Source organism: Taudactylus pleione, unplaced genomic scaffold (assembly GCF_031769625.1).
Source record: "Taudactylus pleione unplaced genomic scaffold, aTauple2 ptg001910c, whole genome shotgun sequence".
Classification (NCBI taxonomy): domain Eukaryota; kingdom Metazoa; phylum Chordata; class Amphibia; order Anura; family Myobatrachidae; genus Taudactylus; species Taudactylus pleione.
The window spans coordinates 512,082-531,877 of NW_028286307.1; the positions used below are offsets into that span (position 1 = coordinate 512,082).

The window sequence follows — 19,796 nt, forward strand, 5'->3', positions numbered from 1 at the left end:
TCCATTACTGTTGTTTATGGTCTCATTTATGTGAAGAGAGGTCCATTTAGGTCATAGTGGCTCTCGATCTATGGTTAGTAATCACATTACTGTAATTTACTATTATTATTATTATTATTATTATTATTATATCAGTGGTGTAGATTATTATTATTACCAGTTATTTATATTGCGCACACATATTCCGCAGTGCTTTACAGACAATTTTTGGCCATTCACATCAGTCCTTATCACATATTATATCCCCTATCACATATTATCACATATTATATTCCCTATCACATATTATATCCCCTATCACATATTATCACATATTATATTCCCTATCACACTTACACACTAGGGTTATTTTTTTTGTCAAGAGCCAGTGAACCTATCAGTATATATTTGGATTGTGGAAGGAAACCAGAGCACCCAGAAGAAACCCACGCCATCATAGGGAGAATATACAAACTCCACATAGTAAGGCCATTATCATCTAAAGATACCTAGAAATTGAGCAAATGATTTTAAGCATTGCTAAGTAGAGCAGCTTTAACTCAAATAGTTTGAATCATCGCTTTGGGATGACCGTGCCTACATCAGAGCAGTTGATCAGCTTAGAGGACATGTAGAGTAACCAGCACCATATTGGCAGGGTAGGAGCATGTATTAGTGCTACTGCTATACAAAAGGAGAAGCACAGCTAGACGTATAGAAGGGCAGACTGCCACCATTATATGTTAGCAAATGACAACCTGGAAAAATCAGACTTTTTCTAACCCGTATTAATATTTTATTACAGGAACAGCCAGAGCTACAATATGCCGATATTGCATTCAAGAACAAAGATCCAGGAAAACAACAGGTGAAGCCCCCTCCCTAACACTTACTTGCCATTGTAATAGTATATAATGGTAATGTTATATTATGTAATGTTACGGTAGCTATCGTTATATTATTATTATTATCATCATAGTCAGCTTTTAACAGAGTAGCACAAATAGTAATTTTCACTGTTCAGGTTTAACTGCATGAATACAGTATATATGTTCTTTTTACATTGTGAGAGGGGCGGCTGTAGGCAGAGGGCTCAGGGCCTGATTCAGAGTTGGGAATAGAGAGAGATATCGCTCAACTGATCATCTTGGTGAAACCATGCTGCACTGCAGGTGGGGCAGATTTAAAATGTGCAGAGAGATTTAGATCTGGGAGGGAGGTGTCCAAACTGATTTCTAAACTGTAGAGTAATAAAGCTGTGCAGTATTTGTGGGCTACATGCAAAATCAGCCAGTATTTATCCCACATGTTAAAAATGTATGTATTTACACCCCTTGCATTGCAATATGGTTTGTCCAGGTTCACAGTTAAGTGCTATATCTCTCTCTATTCCCAACTCTGAATCAGGCCCTCAGTACAGCTTTACTACAGCCCATGGCAGGAGATGCAGGATAGGCAAGAGCTATGGGCTTGATCCAGAGATAGACACAAATGCCATTGCAGCTGGAATCTCTCACGGATCACAATTGCAAAATTATACTAATGAGCCTCTAACCGCCCAGCGCTTGACGCCCACTGACAGCATCTCACATCCACCTCTCATGCACAAAACCAGATACATGGGATACAGATCTGGCGGCCATCAGCCTTCTGAGTAGGTCTAAGCTGTTGCAGACACAGTGGGTCTCCAGACACACAGAGGGCTCTCCTGCTGCCAGCAAGGACGCAGAGCCTAATTTATGCATGCCCAGAAAACACTGTTTAAATGGTCCCGACATGCCTATGTGCAATCGCTCAATCTGCATTAAATATCAGTATTGCGTCCACATCTGAATCAAGCTCTATATATACTCTACTAGAGAGGATCGGATAGGGATTATATATGTGACACCATATGGTAATGTGGTCATGGGACAGCCTGTTGTGATGCCCCCATTTACCCTCCCTGTGCCTACATCCTCCGGTCCCTCTGCTCTTTGAGCAACGTTTCAATATATACATAACAGCTTATTTATTACATATGGCAGCAGAGAACTGAGGCTTCAAGTACATTAGTTACAGTACTTAGAGCCCAGTAGATTGTATTAAGACTATAGTGGGAGATGTATCAAGCCTTGGAGAGAGGAGACGGTCTATTTACTAAGCTTTGGATGGAGATAAAGTGGACGGAGATAAAGTACCAACCAACCAGCTCCTACCTGTCATTTTTCAAACACAGTCTGTAACATGACAGTTAAGTCAGGTACACAAGGAACGATATGCTCTATGAGCGATATCATTCAGTGTTGTCCCCTCATCTACCGGGCTCAATGTCGTTCCCAACATTGAGCATACACGCTGAATGATATCGTTAACAATATCAGTCAGTGACGTCACCGGCCACAGTCCCCGAACATGCAGGGCCTGACGATATCATCAGGTTGGCCTGCATTTTCGGGCGACAGCAGACATCGTTAACAATCCGTGGGAGAACTCATAGTTAGCGATGTCATGCTTACACACGGAATGTTATTGAACGATAATGATATCGTTACTAATCCTAACTGTCATGTATTTAAAAAATGACAGTTAGGAGCTGATTGGTTGGAGCACTATTTAAGATTAGAATCAAATGATAACAAAAATTTTACTCGTTGATAAATTTGGGTGTTGGTTGCTCATAGTTACCTGTTTTAAGAGTACTAGGGAATCAGTAAGTTTTCCCAGATTGCATTGCAAGTGAACCTATCTTCCTAAATTTTTCATATTAAAACATTCACTGGATAATAAGTAAAAGCATTTCAGTTTCAATCTTTACATCACAAGTATTTGTGACGTTCACAACTAGTAAGTGTGCGTGCTATGTCTTTGTACCCCTATGTCCAATATCTACCTGAGCTCTTCCATTATTTAACGTGATTGCAATCAAGTAGCAAAAGGGAAAATTAGAAAAAAATAATTAAATGTAATTAACAAAAAATATTTATATGATGCTCATTAGATTAATTAAACTTGTAACCGAATAAAAAATATACAATATCATATAAGCATATAATGTAACTACACAGAACAGTGCTACCTTTAGGCAACTGCCTAATTTGCCTATGTGGTGAATGCAGTTGCTGCTATCTCTATGTATGTACATTGGCGGTCAGTACATCCTGCCTGTACATTATATACAGTGAATAATATTTTAAAAACAATTTACTCATTTAATAACCTGTCCATGTATTTTTTTCTTTTAGCCTCCATCAGGAGCATTGTATGAAAATGGGAGTTCACAGGGGCAGCCTCCAGCTGAGAACATTGTATACTCCGAAATAAGATTACAGTGACCTCTTCCCCGAACGGGAAACAGTATTCCATTATTTCTACAATTCATTCATTTTATCACACGTCAGCTCTGCATCAGGATTTTAGGAGTGATCATCTTCTTGTGACGCTGTCTGAAGGATAAGATGTTGGTCTGGCAATGTCAGGAAGTAGCTAAGTCTGTGATAGCGGAACATGAGCTGTCTATGGCTGGTCAGTGTCACAATATATTGTTCTCACGTTGAAGAGATCGCTGTGATGTTGGAAAGACTGATAACATACTATATAATTCATGTCTCAAAATAAACGCCGATTATGGACTTGCTGGAGAACGTCTGTGTCAGTTTATGTTGCTGACTATATTGTGTCTGTTATGTATCCATAGGTTAAACTGTATTGTATCCATGGACTTAGCTTTACACTGTTCTAAGGGGTAAATTTACTAAAGTGAGAGTTTTTAGAATTGGAGATGTTGCCCATAGCAACCAATCAGATTCTAGCTATTATCTTCCAGAAGGTGCTAGTTAAATGTTAAGTAGAATCTGATTTTTTGCTATGGGCAATATCTCCACATCTAAAAAGTTTCACCTTAGTAAATACCCCTTAGATGCAACTACTTAAGGCCTCAATTTCAGTAAGAAATAAATATTTTGCCTTATGCCTTTATATGGTCATGGAACTGTTGATGACTTATAATATCCTTATAAATTACCTCATGAGTTACTACTCTTGTGCCCTTAGTTCAAATGTGGATCTGTAATATCTTGATAACAGCAGGATAAATAGTACATTAAATTAAATATGAGATTGGGGATGCAGTTTATAGACCGGCGAACTAAATGCCGCCGGTCTATATCCCAACAGGAGAAGCCCAACGGAGGACTATCTTAATACCGATGTCGGAACGCCGAAGGATGACAGCCTGAATGAGGTAAGTCCGAGGCATCCTTAGTGTTAGCTGTGTGGGGGGGAGGAGAGAGTTAGGTTTAGGGAGTGTAGCGGGGTTAAGGTTAGATTTTTTTGGGGGAAGGTTAGGATTAGGCACCTCTAGAGGAGAGGGTTAGGGTTAGGCACCCCCGGGGGTAGGTTAGGATTAGGCACCCCCCGGGAGGGTTAGGTTTAGGGTGCAGGAAGGGGGCATTAGGTTTAGGCACCCACGAGGGGGACTTAGGGTTAGGCACTACCCTGGGAGTTTTAGGGTTAAGCACTCCTAGGGGAGGGTTAGGGTTATGGGGGGAGAGGGGTTGGTTAGGGTACTTACCGGCCGGCTTCGGGATCTCCTTCTGTCAGGCTTCTCCAGGCTAAACAGCCGCCGGTATTTCTTACTGATACCTAAGATTGTTAGGATTAGAAATTTGCAGGTATTTGAAGGCTCCATAGCAAACGTTTGTAAGGGCCCCTATGTACCACCAAATGATTAAATGTATATAACACATGTAGCCCTGACAAGGAAGATGGGTCCCCCTCAGCTCTGGGCCACATACCAGCTACACCCCTTGCACCTATGGTAGTTATGCCCATGCCTGTGTTACAAGGGTTCAAGAATTTGTTTTTGTGAAATCTGATTGAGTTTAAAATTGACTAAGCTAACAAACATAATCATAAACACAATAGGTAATTTGTTTTGTATTTTGTTAAAAACTTTGTTCCAGCGTGTAATATACCCGGCATGAGAAAAACTATTGTACATTAATGATAATTTTTACCTGAAAGTACAGAGTAAACTCGCAGTTTTTCATTCGCACCTCCCTGGGGGTAAGAGATGTATACGAAGGTACATCTTCTTCTGGTCGGGCAGCTGAGGTCCTTCATAGCTCACCTGACAAAATGGCGGACAGACCCAGCAATATATTTCATGTATTTGTGTAGCAGCACAAAAGAATTGTTATAAATTGTCCTGAAAACTTGTCTTCAAGCCACATACATAGCAGTTTATGTACAGTTCATCTTACTGAGAGATACTTCCTGTGCAAATAATATTCATTATGGGACCAGGATATCATGTATTATCTGAAGTTTTAGTAAGTATGTAAATGCTGATCATTGTACATAATATGGGTGTGAATATGTTCATAGGTACAAATAAAATGACTTTGTACTGTATTTCATAATATTCTTCTATATCTTATTCTTATGTATGAACACTTGCAAAATTAAAATGTTAAAAAATGTAGAAAAGAAGAACAATAAATCAATCAAACAGGACAACATGACCGAATGTCCCTCCTACTGAAGACTCTGCAGTATACAACCAGAAATATTCACTTACCACAAGTGCATTGATTTTTTCTATAGTGTCACCCTCTGTCAGCGTTGGACTGATGTATGAAGAATTCCCTGTAAATCCAGTTGTAAAACATACAGATTTTATGCACAATCCATATTAATACACAATAAGCTATACTCTATAGCTATATAAGAATAAAGTCTTGTTTTATGTTTGTTATTGTTCTGTATTGTTTTGGCAATATCTGGGGCAAATAAAGCTCCTTTTCTAGTTTTTTTGTTGAAAAAAAAAAAAAATGATGTGCTACTTCAGGGTTGGGTTTTTTATCTATGAATAGGGATGCCCAGAGCCGTAAGTAATAATTTTGATGCCCTGTGCCAGAAATAGCATTGGTGAACCCCCCCCCCTCTTTGTCTAAACAGGCACAGTGCACACCGCAGGCATGCGGCCCAAAAAAGGTTGTGGTCTTGTAGGGAAAGGTCGTGGCCACTCTATAATACCCCCAATTCACATTACCAGACACAGTAGTGCCCCTTATTCACATTACACTAGATAGCAGTGTCCCTTATAGACGTTACGCTACACAACAACAATAGTAATGCCCCTTACACATTATGACCACACAGTAGTAGGTGCCATTACACATTAAGTAACACAGTTTTAATGCCCCTTATACATTATGACCACACAGTTGTTATGCCAATTTCACATTATCCACAAATTAGTAGTGCCCCTTACACATTATAACCACACAGTAGTAATGCCCCATACACATTATGACCACACAGTAGTAATGCCCCTTACACAATATAACCACACAGTAGTAATGCTCCTTACACATTATGACCACACAGTAGTAATGCCCCTTACACATTATAACCACACAGTAGTAATGCTCCTTACACATTATGACCACACAGTAGTAATGACCCTTACACATTATGAACACACAGTAGTAATGACCCTTACACATTATGAACACACAGTAGTAATGCCCCTTAGACATTATGACCACACAGTAGTAATGCCCCTTACACATTATGACCACACAGTAGTAATACTCCTTACACATAATGAACACACAGTAGCAATGCCCCTTACACATTATAACCACACAGTAGTAATGCCCCTTACACATTATCCACAAAGTAGTAATGCCCCTTACACATTATGCCCAAAGTAGTAATGCCCCTTACACATTATCAACAAAGTAGTAATGCCCCTTACACATTATCCACAAAGTAGTAATGCCCCTTACACATTATGCCCAAAGTAGTAATGCCCCTTACGCATTATGCCCAAAGTAGTAATGCCCCTTACACATTATGCCCAAAGTAGTAATGCCCCTTACTCATTATGCCCAAAGTAGTAATGCCCCTTACACATTATGCCCAAAGTAGTAATGCCCCTTACACATTATAAATAATAATAATGACAGCGCAAAACCATGTAATGCAGCCCCTAAGGGGAATGGAAGACTCTTCACAAATCCTCAAGTGGTTAAATTGTAGAGAAATAGCCTCATCTCAGATGGTGCAGAAACACATGCAATAAAATAAATCAGCCCTTACATCTAAAAGTTTCATTGTATCTGGATGAGGTAGTTTCAATGGTTTTTAAGGACATAAGTTTTCTCCATATACACAGGAAAACTTCACTTCTCCAAATAATTCCTCAATGGCTCAGATATAAAAGAGAAAAACACAAAACATAGTGCAATATAGCCAAAAAAATGTAAAAACTTTTATTCTGACATCACACTCACATTTAAAAGAACTTTACAAGGCATATAACCACAATGGGTATACATACTGTATGGTGCACACTCGCTCATCTCATCAATTAATTACCCTCCCAGATTGAATAGGATTTTGAAGCTCAGAATCCTAGGATCCTCCCTCCTCCTTAGGGCAGCAGTCAGAGACGATGGCAGCGGTTCCCCATAAACAGTCTGTTATCATGTACAGTACTTTACAGTACATACTTTAGTACAGTAAAGTCCACAGGTAGGAGCAAAAATAAGAAAAAGGAGCAAAAGAAGTAGCAATTTGCACTATGGCCTTGCTTAAAAGACTTCAGCACACATAACATGTGGCACTGGTCACATCACAGCAGTCCTGGGTGCACAACAATACCCATCTTATAAAATGTATGAAACAAGCGCTAATTCTTATGTGTAAGCAATCTTCATTTTAAAACAATAACAACATAAAAATCAATATATAAAAAACAAAAACATCTTGAATAAATGTTTACAGCTCTTGTTAGAGTGGGTTGAAGGGTGGATCAATGTGATGATAGTGGTTATCTGCAATAACTAGAATAAATCTGTCCCTGCCTTACCCTATACTGGTGATCTTCCTCCTCCTGGATGCAGCCCAGTTATAAGCCAGCTCATCTTCCTGTGCGGTCCGTTCTTCTGCTTCTCCAGAAGCTTGCTGAAACGATGACAGATTCATGACATTCGCCACATCGCAGTTGTATGACATCACTGGCAGCCCAATATGAGACGGGAATGTTACTGCTCGAACTATGTCCCTTTCCCACTACACCAACGCGTTTCACACTTCACAAGTTTTTTTTCAAGGATGGGACTACACTTCTAATGCTCTTTATTTATACTAAAAAAAGCTTTATTGTCCAATTTAGGGTTGAAGACAGGAAGTCATTTTCAAATAAGCGTCTAGCTCATGGTAAAAATTGTAAAGAAAAACATACAAAATAAAGTTTTTTATTCTTTTATGTTTCATTGTTTTTTTCAGGATTGCTATTTCATATGTAGTTAGGTTGTAAATGATAAGTATGTTAAACATGATAAGTGTGCATGTTAGAAAACACAAGGTTAGTGATTATAAAAGGGGGTTTATAAAATCATAAAAAATCCATAGAAAATTCATAAAAGGAACAAAATTAAGATTTTTTTCGAAAAGTTTAAGAATTTATTAAAAATATGCTAATTCTATATCAGTATGTAGCCAATATGGCTTTGTTTTCTTCTGTTTTAATGTGGTGGTCAGATCGCCACCTCTCCGCAGGGTTTGAACTTGTTGGATACCTACAAAAAAAAATAAGAACATCTTAAATGAGCAGACACACTGAGTTTATAGTCCTTTAAGTATATTGTAAATGTGTTCTGCTATTCGTGTTTTAAGTTTTCTTTTGGTTTGCCCTATGTATTGGGTTTTTACAAAGACATTCCAAAAAGTATATTGCTCCCTCAGTTTCATAGCTGATACTATTTTTTATTTTATACTCCTTTTTTGTTTGATTGCACTGGAATCTTTTTATTGGTTTGGTACTGCATTTCTGATTTTTACATCCTTTGCATTTCAAACAGTGGAAGAATCCTTTTTTATTTTCATCTTTTTCTTGGTCAGTTTTTAAGCAACTTTTGGTGAGCTACTGTTTGAATTTTTTTGCTTTTCTATATATTATTCTGGGCTTTGGAGGTATGATTGATCTGATTTCATTATCCAGGTGGAGTACAGATATGCCCAGCAATAGTGTTGCAGATGGCCTCGCAAATTGCAGGCCTGTGATTGGGTACGCGTACTGCGTATGCAACCGTGCCTTCATAGAAATTAATGGTACGATCGCAGTGTGCACCATAGCTAACTGTAGCATATGGATGATTGGGGAATTGGATGGTGCGATGCACACACATGTTTTTGGTGCGATCAGCCACAATGTAACTGGGTGCATCTGTATATGCCAGAATTTTGCCACAATTTTTTCTATTTCTTTATAAATTACTGTTGTATTAGGTTATGAATGTGACTTGTGGATCTTCTTTCTTTGTTTTTGTTTGGTACTTAAGGTCTTTTTTTTACATTGCTGTGGTTTTCAATTTGTTGTAGTAATAATGGCTCTTTGTAACCTTTATTTTCAAATTGTTTTTTTCATAATTCCACATTGATTTTGTAATATAATTGGTTATAATTCCTTCTTATCCTTTGGAATTGACCTCCCACTATGTTTTTAATCCAGTTGACATGGTGGTTGCTGTTAATAAGTAGCATATAATTGTCGTTGAATTCTTTGATGTGTGTTCTGGTATTAATTTTTTCTTCTTTTATATAGATTTCTAGATCTAAAAAGACAACCATCTCAGTGCTATATAATTTATGGTGGTAAATTCTAAGTTAATAAGTTGTTTTTGATATGTTAAATAACGTTTTTTAGTTGATCTTCTGGTCCGTCCCATATAAAGAACACATCATTGATGTATTATTTCCAATTTATGATGTGTTTGTTGTTATTCTAGATTTGTCATTCTTCCCACCAAGCCACAGATATGTTGGCATAGCTGGGTGCAAATAATGTACCCATCACTGTACCTTTTTTATGTAAAAAGAAATTGTCATACAAAAAATAATTATGTCACAAAATTAAATCTATGCTCTCCATTATGAAATTAATATGTATTGGGTATTTCTGTTTGTTCAGAGAGGAACTGGCATGCAGCTTCGCATTCTTTGTCATGATGTATGCATGTAGAGAGTGACTTGACGTAACTAGTGCATATAATATAGGTGTTTTTCCACTGTGTTTTCTCTATCACGAAGAATATACATTAAGTCCCTATGGTACTTTTTTTTCTAGTTCTACTAGATCTTGCAGATAAACACCAATATATTTTGAAAGGTGGGACGTAAGAGAATTGATACCCAAAATTATTGTCTGGCTTTTGTGGATCTTTGGTAGATGGTAAAAAGTGGGAAATTTTTGGAATAGATTTGTTATATAATCATATTCTTTCTTTGTTAATATTCCCATCTTGAGGGCTTCATTGAGATGTTCAATTAGCTTTTTTGGAAATTCTTTGTTGGATTTTTTTTGAGTTTTTCATGTTTCCTCATCTGAAAAGAGTTTCAAGTTCTCTAAGTGCTTTCCTTTCTTATGATAAGTTCAGAATTATTTTCATTCTTTCTGAAAGGCTTTCAATTTCTACTTCCATCAACTTCTTAAACATATGGGAACCTTTTACATGAGTCAGATGAAATGTTGATGCCGGTTTCAGTGATGTGTATATATATTGTTGGGTAATGTTGGTGGTTTGTCTTATCAAAGGGCTTTTCATATACCATTTCATCAGGCATAGTTTTCTGATATTTTTTTTAGAATCAATGTATTGATCAAACGTATTGATTGTAGAATGAGGTGTGAATTTTAAACCTTTTTTAAGTACATTTTCTTGTTCCAGAGTGAATTCTTTTCAACTGAGATTGTTTATTAATTTCTTTTCGTCTGTAGGTAAGGTATTGAGGTTTGGTTTATTTTTTTCTACTTTCACCTCTTGTTCCTCTCTGTCTTCATTTTGTCATTTACTCCATTTTTTCTGTGATGATTTCTTGTGCTCTGGTGGTTCTTCTGTGTTCCAGGTTGCTTCTAAAAATCAATCTCATCTTCTTCGTCTGATAATAAGATAATTTCTCTTTGGAATTTCTTTCTCACAATTGACTCTTTTTCATTTTATCTTCTTTCAGTATTGGTCATGAGGGTTTGGTAATTTGATGTTTCTTCTCTTTGAGCTTATTGAATTCCTTGATGGAATGACTGCCTTACTAATTTATATGGATTATTTCCTGAATATGAAAAATTATTTCGATTGTATGGTAGATATTTTTTTGGGGCTCCTGTTGTTCTTGGATGTTACTTAAGTAGAGACTGTCTTCAGAAGAATCCCATATGTGTTATGAACCTCTGGGTGATTCACTGTGAAAAAATTTTCAGGAAAAGGAAGCTCAATAAGATGTGGTGAGCTGATTGATGAAGAGTCAATTGATAAAAGAGTTGATTATGAGGACAACATGGCTCCTAATTGAAATGCACTTGGCTAGTAGCAGTCTTGATGACTGGTATGCACTTGGCTAGTTGCAGCCTGAATAGCTGGTATGCGCTTGGCTAGTTGCAGTCTTGAGGACTGGTATGCACGTGGCTAGTTGCAGCCTGTATAGCTGGTATGCACTTGGCTAGTTGCAGTCTGAATAGCTGGTATGCACTTGGTTAGTTGCAGTCTTGAGGACTGGTATGCACTTGGATAGTTACAGCCTGAATAGCTGGTATGCACTTGGCTAGTTGCAGCCTGAATAGCTGGTATGCATTGAGGGATATCATGAATTTCTTCAAAAGTTATGTCTTGCTTGAATATACAGACATTGAATTGCAACTGAAATTGAGGAGTTGTAAATTGGAGATAGTGCACATAACACTGAATAGTAGTGCAGACAGCTAGATGTTATTAGCTGATTGACCACACAGACACAGAGAGGCTGCTGAGAGCGCTGGAATGAATAAATAAAAGATCACAATACTGAAGTGCAGCTGACACTGCTATAATGTACTTGCTGAGAATCCACACAGACACTGAGGTGTGGCAGGTACTGCTCCCGTAGTCATGTGCAAGTTAATCACACACGCGGGGAAATGGCAGCCACTGCTTAGATGTAATTTGCAGGGAGCACACAGACACTGAGGTGTGGCAGGTACTGCTCTGATGTCACTTGCAGATAATTACACACATGATGAGAAGCGTCAGCCACTGCTTAGATGTAACTTGCAGGGAGATCATAGACACTGAACATGAGGAGCTGGAACACACAGAAGGATAACCTCTCACTGGAATCGGAAGCCACAACAAACGCTATAGCTGGCATCAGAGTAGAGCACCAGCAGAGGTAAAGAAGAAAGGTGGTCCAATCAGTGCAGGGAGGTGGAGAAAGAACAGTCAGGTAGGAAGATCTTGTGGAGCAGCAGCATGGCATTCTTGTCTGCTAGCAATGGGCCTGAGAAAATAACCCAGAGCACCATTGTCAGACAAGGTGCAGGGGCGGCTTGTGACAATGCGGGAAGAAACACGTTAGGTATTGGAAATTACCCCTATAGCACAGTTTTTACAAGCACAGCTTCTCCACAAAGACCAGCACCTGTATTGTATGCCTGTTTTTACTCGTCAATTTATACGGGCAGACCGCTGGTTGTACCCCACTGTAAGCGTGACACATTGATTGACGGCGTGCTGCTGACCACACCAGGAGACAGAGAATGGGCAGACTGCTGATTGTGCCCCACTGTGAGTGAGATACGTTGATTGGCGGCGGAGACAGCAGGAGACAGAGGACTATATTCAATTAGAGGCGAAAAGCCATTTTTGCCTGTTTTTTTGAGAACATTTTGCCTAAAAAAAATTTGCCAAATTAAATTCCAGGACAATTTCGCCTAAGCGGAAACAATTCTCCAAAAAAGATTCTCCAATCAATAGCAGGTGAAAAGAAATGCAAAATCTGTATTTTGGGGTGCAAACATGGGGAAATGACTCAGAACCCTTGGGATAGCCCCCCAAAGGACAAGTGTACAAAAAACCAAAAACCTAAGAACACCCCAAAAAAGACATGTAATTTTTGGGGTGAAAATTTAAAAAGTGGGGGGATAAACATAAAAAGTAGTGAAATAGACTTCTTGGGGGTCCCCAAGTATGGGTCAGGTGTTTTTGGGATTGCAGGTGCATGCAGCAGGTGGATTTTTCATGTTTTTAAAAAGTTCACTTTAGAGACGAATAAAAACATGCTAGCACCCGTTTTCAAGTACCCCAAATTTGACAGGAATACTTATTTTCACCAAAAATACAGCTTTATGCCATTCTTCACCACTTTTACAAAGACGCTAATAGCAAGCAATTTACACAACTTAAGTACCCAAAATAGTTTTATTAGGGCTATTAGTACACATCTATATTGATTCTCTATGTTAATGTATCTTTTTCTGGGGTACAGACTGATTTCCCGAATTCTTTCAGTACTTTTCGCCTGTTCCGCATTCGCCTATTTCTGTTTTCGCATGTTTTGCAATTGAATTAGGCGAAAAGCTGGGACGAGCACGGAATGAATTCGCCTCTGAAACAGGCGAATGAGTCGGATAGCCGAAAACTTTGCCTCTAATTGAATTCCCCTCAGAGAGCGGGGGATTCATCAAGGCGCTGCGTTGGGTTTGCCCTGCTGCGGCGGCCACACCACAAGCTACCTGTCGCCCCGCTCCCCTGGCTAATATTCCTATGGAGTTATACAATAGGCCGTGTTAGTTGCTACACCGAGGAGGCTGTTTCACCAGCGGCTTACTACAAGTACCGGCAAGTGACTGAGCTTATTGTCGGCTATATCGACTATTAACATTATAGGTATACCCTATGAGCGGCGTTTTGACGCTCAGACACACCTGCGTTCGCACCACCATCTCCCCGGTTTTCAAGGACCTTCCCCATTTAGAGTGGAGATTTGTCATCATTTCGGTGGTTTTCTGAACATTGTGCTGACTCAATACATCTTTTATAAAGCGATTATATATTTAGCTGTTTTTCAAACATCATTTATAACTTAAAGGTGTGTGGATTTTTTATTTATTTCACACAGAGGGTCTCATTCAGACCCGCTCGTGAGCGTTGTATGCTCGCAAGCGGGTCGATGTTTCCCAAATGCGCATGCGCACGACGGAGGCTGCTCCGTCGTGCGCATGCGCGAGACCCGGCGAGCGACGGTGAAGCCGTCGCTTGGGGTCTCGCACCGAAGGGGGCGTGCTGTCGATGGTGAGTGACAGCACGCCCCCTTTGGAGGGCGTGCCGAGGGCGTGGCTGCCCAGACGGAGGCGTTCCCATGGGAACGCCTACCGTCTGGGTCCGGCCCCACTGACATCAATAGTGATGTCAGTGGGAGTGTTTTTGGCTCTGATAGAGCCAAAAGCACTCCGGCTTGCGGCAGACGAGACCCTACCGCAAGGGTCTCATCGCAAGCCCGATGGTCGCGATGGTCTTGACCATCGCGACCATCTTTTTGACCGCTCGCATAAGCTGTGGGTGGTCACCGACAGCTATGCGAGCGGCCAGGAGGCCGCTCCAATTTAAGGTAGGCTGGCCCTGCTTCAGAGCAAGCGCTCTGGTTAGAGCGTCCGGCTCTGAATCAGGTCCAGAGACTTTTATATATACTGGACGCAGCTGTGAGGATCTTTTACATTTTATGCAGTATAAATTGGAGCTGTGGGGATTTGGATACAATTTAGAAGACTACTATTGCTACTGTTGTTGCATTTCAAATATTGCTATAAGTTTCATTATGACCTTACTGTGTATATGTTTTCATATATTTATATCTTTCGCTATAAGAGTCTATAAACGTGTTTTCTGAAAATATATATTTATTTGTGGATATTTATTTCATTTTCACAGCGCTGTTTTTATAATCAACAGAAACTGTTTATCCGGTTTACTGCTGAGGGATTTCTCGCCTCTGAGAAAATATTATCAGGCTGGTCATACATTATTCCAACATAAATATCATTAACTGGAGAAAACTATTTATTAAACCAAACTTAAAGTGTTGGGGAAAAAAATCTCAAAAAGTAAAACACACAAAAACACGTAAATAAACTTCATCATGGCCACATAAGCAGACAAACCATGAGACGAGTATACTAAGTGATCAAATACACTCCTGCTGTATGTGAATGGTACAAATCAATTGAGAAAGTTAAAACAGGTTACATACCTTAAAGCATAGGGCCTGATTCAGACGCGTTCGCATGCAGCCATCAGGGGGCCGAATATGCAAATCCTGCATTTGCACAGGAAGACATCAGGACGCCCACTATGTCTTAGCGTGTGGCGGCAATGCAATCGCAAGCAGGTCTAATGCCGCCCACTTTCCCTTCGCAGCACACGTCATCTCCAGGAAGTGTATATATCGGTAACATCGAGAACCATCGGAGGCATACGCAAAGCTTATGGTTAACCCTACCCTACCGCAAGCACTGCGAGTGCTTCAGTGTTTTAAACAGCCAGGTGACGTGTACAATGATGCTGCCTTTTAATTATGCACACCCTAGGAGCAGCGTTTTGACGCTCAGACACACCTGCGTTCGCACCACCATCTCCCCGGTTTTCAAGGACCTTCCCCATTTACCACCCACAGACTGCACTTTCTGTCTCTCAAACTAGAGGGCCGTCTGTGTATTCCAAGCGATCGCTTCCCGATCGCTATGACTGGCTCGCGCGTTGCAATGCATACGCGGATAGCGAAAACTGGCCAGCAGCGTGCGAACGCAGCTTAGTGAGCGGGTCTGAATAGAGCCAATAGTTCCGTACAGCAATGCTACCAGCAACACTACCCTACATAATATAACCCCTCTGCACTAACCATTAACCACAGATTATTACATTCACTCCAGCTGGAAAAAAATAGATGAAAATTACAATTTTTTTGTATGAATCTAAAATATATATATATATACTGTGTATCTGGAAACTTTCTGGATGCACTGTGTGTATATATACAGTATATATATATATATTTTCTACTCTGCTGTATAGGAGTGTCACATATCAATGTAATCAGCACAGTCTCTTGGTGGGTCCTAGTTGCATCACATTGGCAAAAAGAAAAGACAGAAAAAAGATGCCTGGCAGAGTCTCATGGGACCGGACGTGTCAAGACGTGACTGCAGCAAAGACGAGTGAGGACAGATCTGTAGGGTCACATTCTGTAATATCCTGTGAGTTGCGGCAAGCAGAGATATTTCCTTGATTTAGCTGTGAGAATTAATGTGGCAAATTTTTTGAAAGCAAAATCAACTTGGTTTTACTGTTTAAAAAGTTGCCTCTTAAAAACACAGAGATACAGTAACTTCCTAACATGTCAGTACTAGCCACAACGCACAGGCTATTACATTTGGCCCCAGGGGTGTATTAAGAGAGGAGGGGGCCCATGTGCTGTCTCCGTTCAGGGCCCCCCTCCTTTCTACCCAGTGGTTGGCAGCGCCCTGTGCCGGACAGTAGATTTTGGGCACCAATAGACTCTAGCGATGTCCCAGAGTCTTAGTGTAAAAGAGACACTGTAGTGTATAACTAATGTTTAATATATGTAATATACAAATCACACAAGTATTAGGAGTCAGACATTGGCTTTTCAAAAGTGAATGAACTATTTACTATATGTAACATGTATTTATAAGTGCATGTTATAAGCCAGCAACACACGGGCTGATCAGCGTTAGTGCTGAGTGACAGGTTGTGTCTCTGAGGCACAGTGGAGCTGAACATATGGCCCGATTCAGATGTGGACGGTATCTGGATGTTCACGCAGTTCAGCGATTATCGGTGGACTGCGCATACATCTTAGCCACAATACGCACATGTGGCGATTGAATTGTGATGAAATGCAACTACAGTTGTAGCGTGGATTTATCCGCAACTGATTGACAGACAGGGGCCATTTTGTGGGAGGTAACAGGCAGTGGCGGCAAAAACGTGGGCATGTTGTGACAGATATTGGGCGTGTAACTGCCTCCATCCGGGATCCCGTACACAGAAAATATGGCACCAGGGTCTCAGTTCCCGCAGCCATTCTGCGCAACCTTAGGTTAACTCAGATGCTCGATTATCAAAGAATCTGCAAACACCCAGTGAAGCAGCGGGGCGGGGCAGTGGATACTAATTACCCTGGCCAGAGTTTGTTGGAGGGGCCCATGGGGACCCCTCTCCCTCCCACCTGTCAGCAGCCCAGCACACACTGCTGTGTTGCAGCAGTCTCCTCTGCCTGCGGGAGAGCTATCACACCCTCTCCTGGATTTGTGCCATGCTGAGGGGCTCACAGAGCCCCCCACCCTGGCGCACAGAGAAACAGTTTTTCTTTTCCTAAGGGGACATGACAATGACTCCTGCGATTAGGCCACACCCCCTTCCCCCACCCTTCTGCGATGCTGCCGGCAGTCATCTCAGTGTATTTCAGTTGGCTGTAGCATTAGCATATTATCACATGGCAGCTGTGATAATACAAATTCATAGCTGCTAATACATTAGCCTCTACATCTGAATCAGACCCCGGCTGCTATTTCAATAACTCTCAAAAATTTCAATACATAAATCTCTGTTACCTTTTACTTTCCATCAAATGGGAATCAGTAATCTACAGTATCAAGATCCCTATTAAAGGTCAGGCTAGTAATAGGAAAAATATATACCACACATGTATTACAGCGTGGTCTAAACCCAGCATATGAGCTGGTTCTTGTACTGTATTAGTGCTTGATGAGACCCGGGGTTAACACATATATTTGTTTTACTGTAGTTTAGTTGGATTCTGTATTATATCCCGCCGGACGTAAGCCCGGCGGATATAATACAGATGCCGGAAGCTAGAGAGGACAAGACAAGACAGGAAAGTATTGGGGCTATCGCTAACCCTCTCCCCCCTAACACTAACCCTCCCTTAGCGGTGCCCAACCCTAACCTCCCCACCTAGCGCCTAAAACAAACCTCTCCCCAGGGGTGCCTTATCCTCCCGCACCCTAAACCTAACCGTTCCGGGGGGTACCTAACCCTAAGCTCCCCCGGGGGTGCCTAACCCCCCTTCCCTTAGCCTAACCCTAATCCTCCTGGGGGGTGCCTAACCCTAAGTCCGCCCCCAGGAGCCCCTAACCTAACCCTCCCCCATGCGCGGCTATCCGCTCCCGTTGCCCAGCTTACCTTCATTCGGTATGCTGGGCATAGGGATCCCAGCATAGGGCTAATGATAGGCATCGGGATTTTGATGCCTATCATTAGTACCTTGTCTGGATATGACAGTCGGGAAGCCGGCGGTTGGCTTCCTGACCGCATACCGTTTAGTTATATATTTCTTCCATCACTTTTTTTAATTGGGTGGAACATACCATGGTACTCACCACCACAAGAATAGCAGGAATATGTAGTCCCAGTACTATTCAGCTAATGGAGAAAGTGTAGGTGTTTTTTGCAGGCTGGATTCTCCCAGGCATTTCATCCATATGGTCACCAGGATTTGTCTCACATTGCCCTATGAGTCTCCCTCTTACAACTTGACCAGGCCAGGCCATTTGTTGACTGGGCACATTTTAACAATGAGATATAACCTCTTTAGCACTAGCTAGTAACTAAGATTACTGCTATTTGTCACCATATCGCTTACGCCATCTATCGCATTGCTGTGTCCCATCCGGGTGAAAGTGTCATGAGCATGGGCAGACTGGCCATCACACATGCACATAACACAGCAGCCCGTCACTGACAGCGGTAAGCTGCCAGCAACAGAGGGGAGGATGCCGTTGAAGAGTGGGGCATTGCTGGATCTCGCTGGAAGGGTAAATAATGTTGAATTCTAGTAACATATTTGAAATATGCTGCTGATAATAAGACTTTTTACTAAATCGGTCTCTAAATGGGGTCCTGCAATTGTAAGTTATGTATAATTTATAGTCCTCAATAGAGCGATGATGATAATGTTGAAGATGATGATGATGATGATGAAGAACACTTTTGGTCCAAATTAGGATGTGCACCGGCCACTTTTCATGTTTTGGTTTTGGATCTGGATCTTTCTTTGTTTTTTTAATCTGGATTGGTTTTGCTAAAACCACCCTTCTGGATTTTGGTTTTGGATCTGTATTTTTATGGAAAAAAGCATAAAAACAGCTAAAATCACAGAATTAGGTTTTTTTTGTACCTACGCTATTATTAACCTCAGTAACATTAATTTCCACTCATTTCCAGGCTATTCTGATCACCTCACACCGCACAATATTGTTTTTAGGCCAAAAGGTTGCACCGAGGTAGCTGGATGACTATGCTAAGCGACACAAGTGGGCGGCACAAACAAGTGGCCCATCTAGAAGTGGAACTGCAGTGGCAGACAGAATGGCAGTTTGAAAAACTAGGCCAAAAACAGTACATAATGCAAAGAAAAAAAACACCCTTTTGTGTTTTGAGTTCTGGGTTTTGTGGTTTGGATCTGTATTTTTTTGGAAAAAAGCATAAAAACAGCTAAAATCACAGAATTTGTGGGGTTTTCTGTTCCTATGCTATTATTAACCTCAATAATATTAATTTCCACTAATTTCCAGACTATTCTGAACACCATACACCTCACAATATTGTTCGTAGGCCAAAAGGTTGCACCGAGGTAGCTGGATGATTATGCTAAGCGACACAAGTGGGCGGCACAAACACGTGGCCCATCTAGGAGTGACACTGCAGTGGCAGACAGGATGGCAGTTTGAAAAACTAGGCCCCAAACAGTACATAATGCAAAGAAAAAAAAGAGGTGCAAGATGGAATTGTCCTTGGGCCCTCCGATTCACCCTTATGTTGTGTAAGCAGGACATGCACACTTTAACAAACCAATCATTTCAGCGCCGCACGACTGTGGCTGAAATGATTGGTTTGTTTGGGCCCCCACAAAACAAGCTGGCAATTAATCTGGCCCTGCACAAACTGGTTCTACTGTACAGAGGCAAGATGTCG

General features: G+C 40.8%; 1 protein-coding gene across 1 annotated transcript in view; it reads left to right on the top strand.

Moving 5' to 3' along the window:
• LOC148436205 (uncharacterized) overlaps positions 1-3,293 on the top strand; it is a gene marked incomplete at its 5' end in the record, with an annotated part of 417,606 nt that extends 414,313 nt beyond the window's left edge. The window contains 3 exons of the mRNA XM_088465211.1: positions 51-73; positions 785-847; positions 3,204-3,293. Coding sequence (XP_088321337.1) covers positions 51-73; positions 785-847; positions 3,204-3,293 — 176 coding nt within the window. The remainder of the gene's footprint in view (positions 1-50; positions 74-784; positions 848-3,203) is intronic.
• Between the last annotated feature and the right edge of the window lie 16,503 nt (positions 3,294-19,796).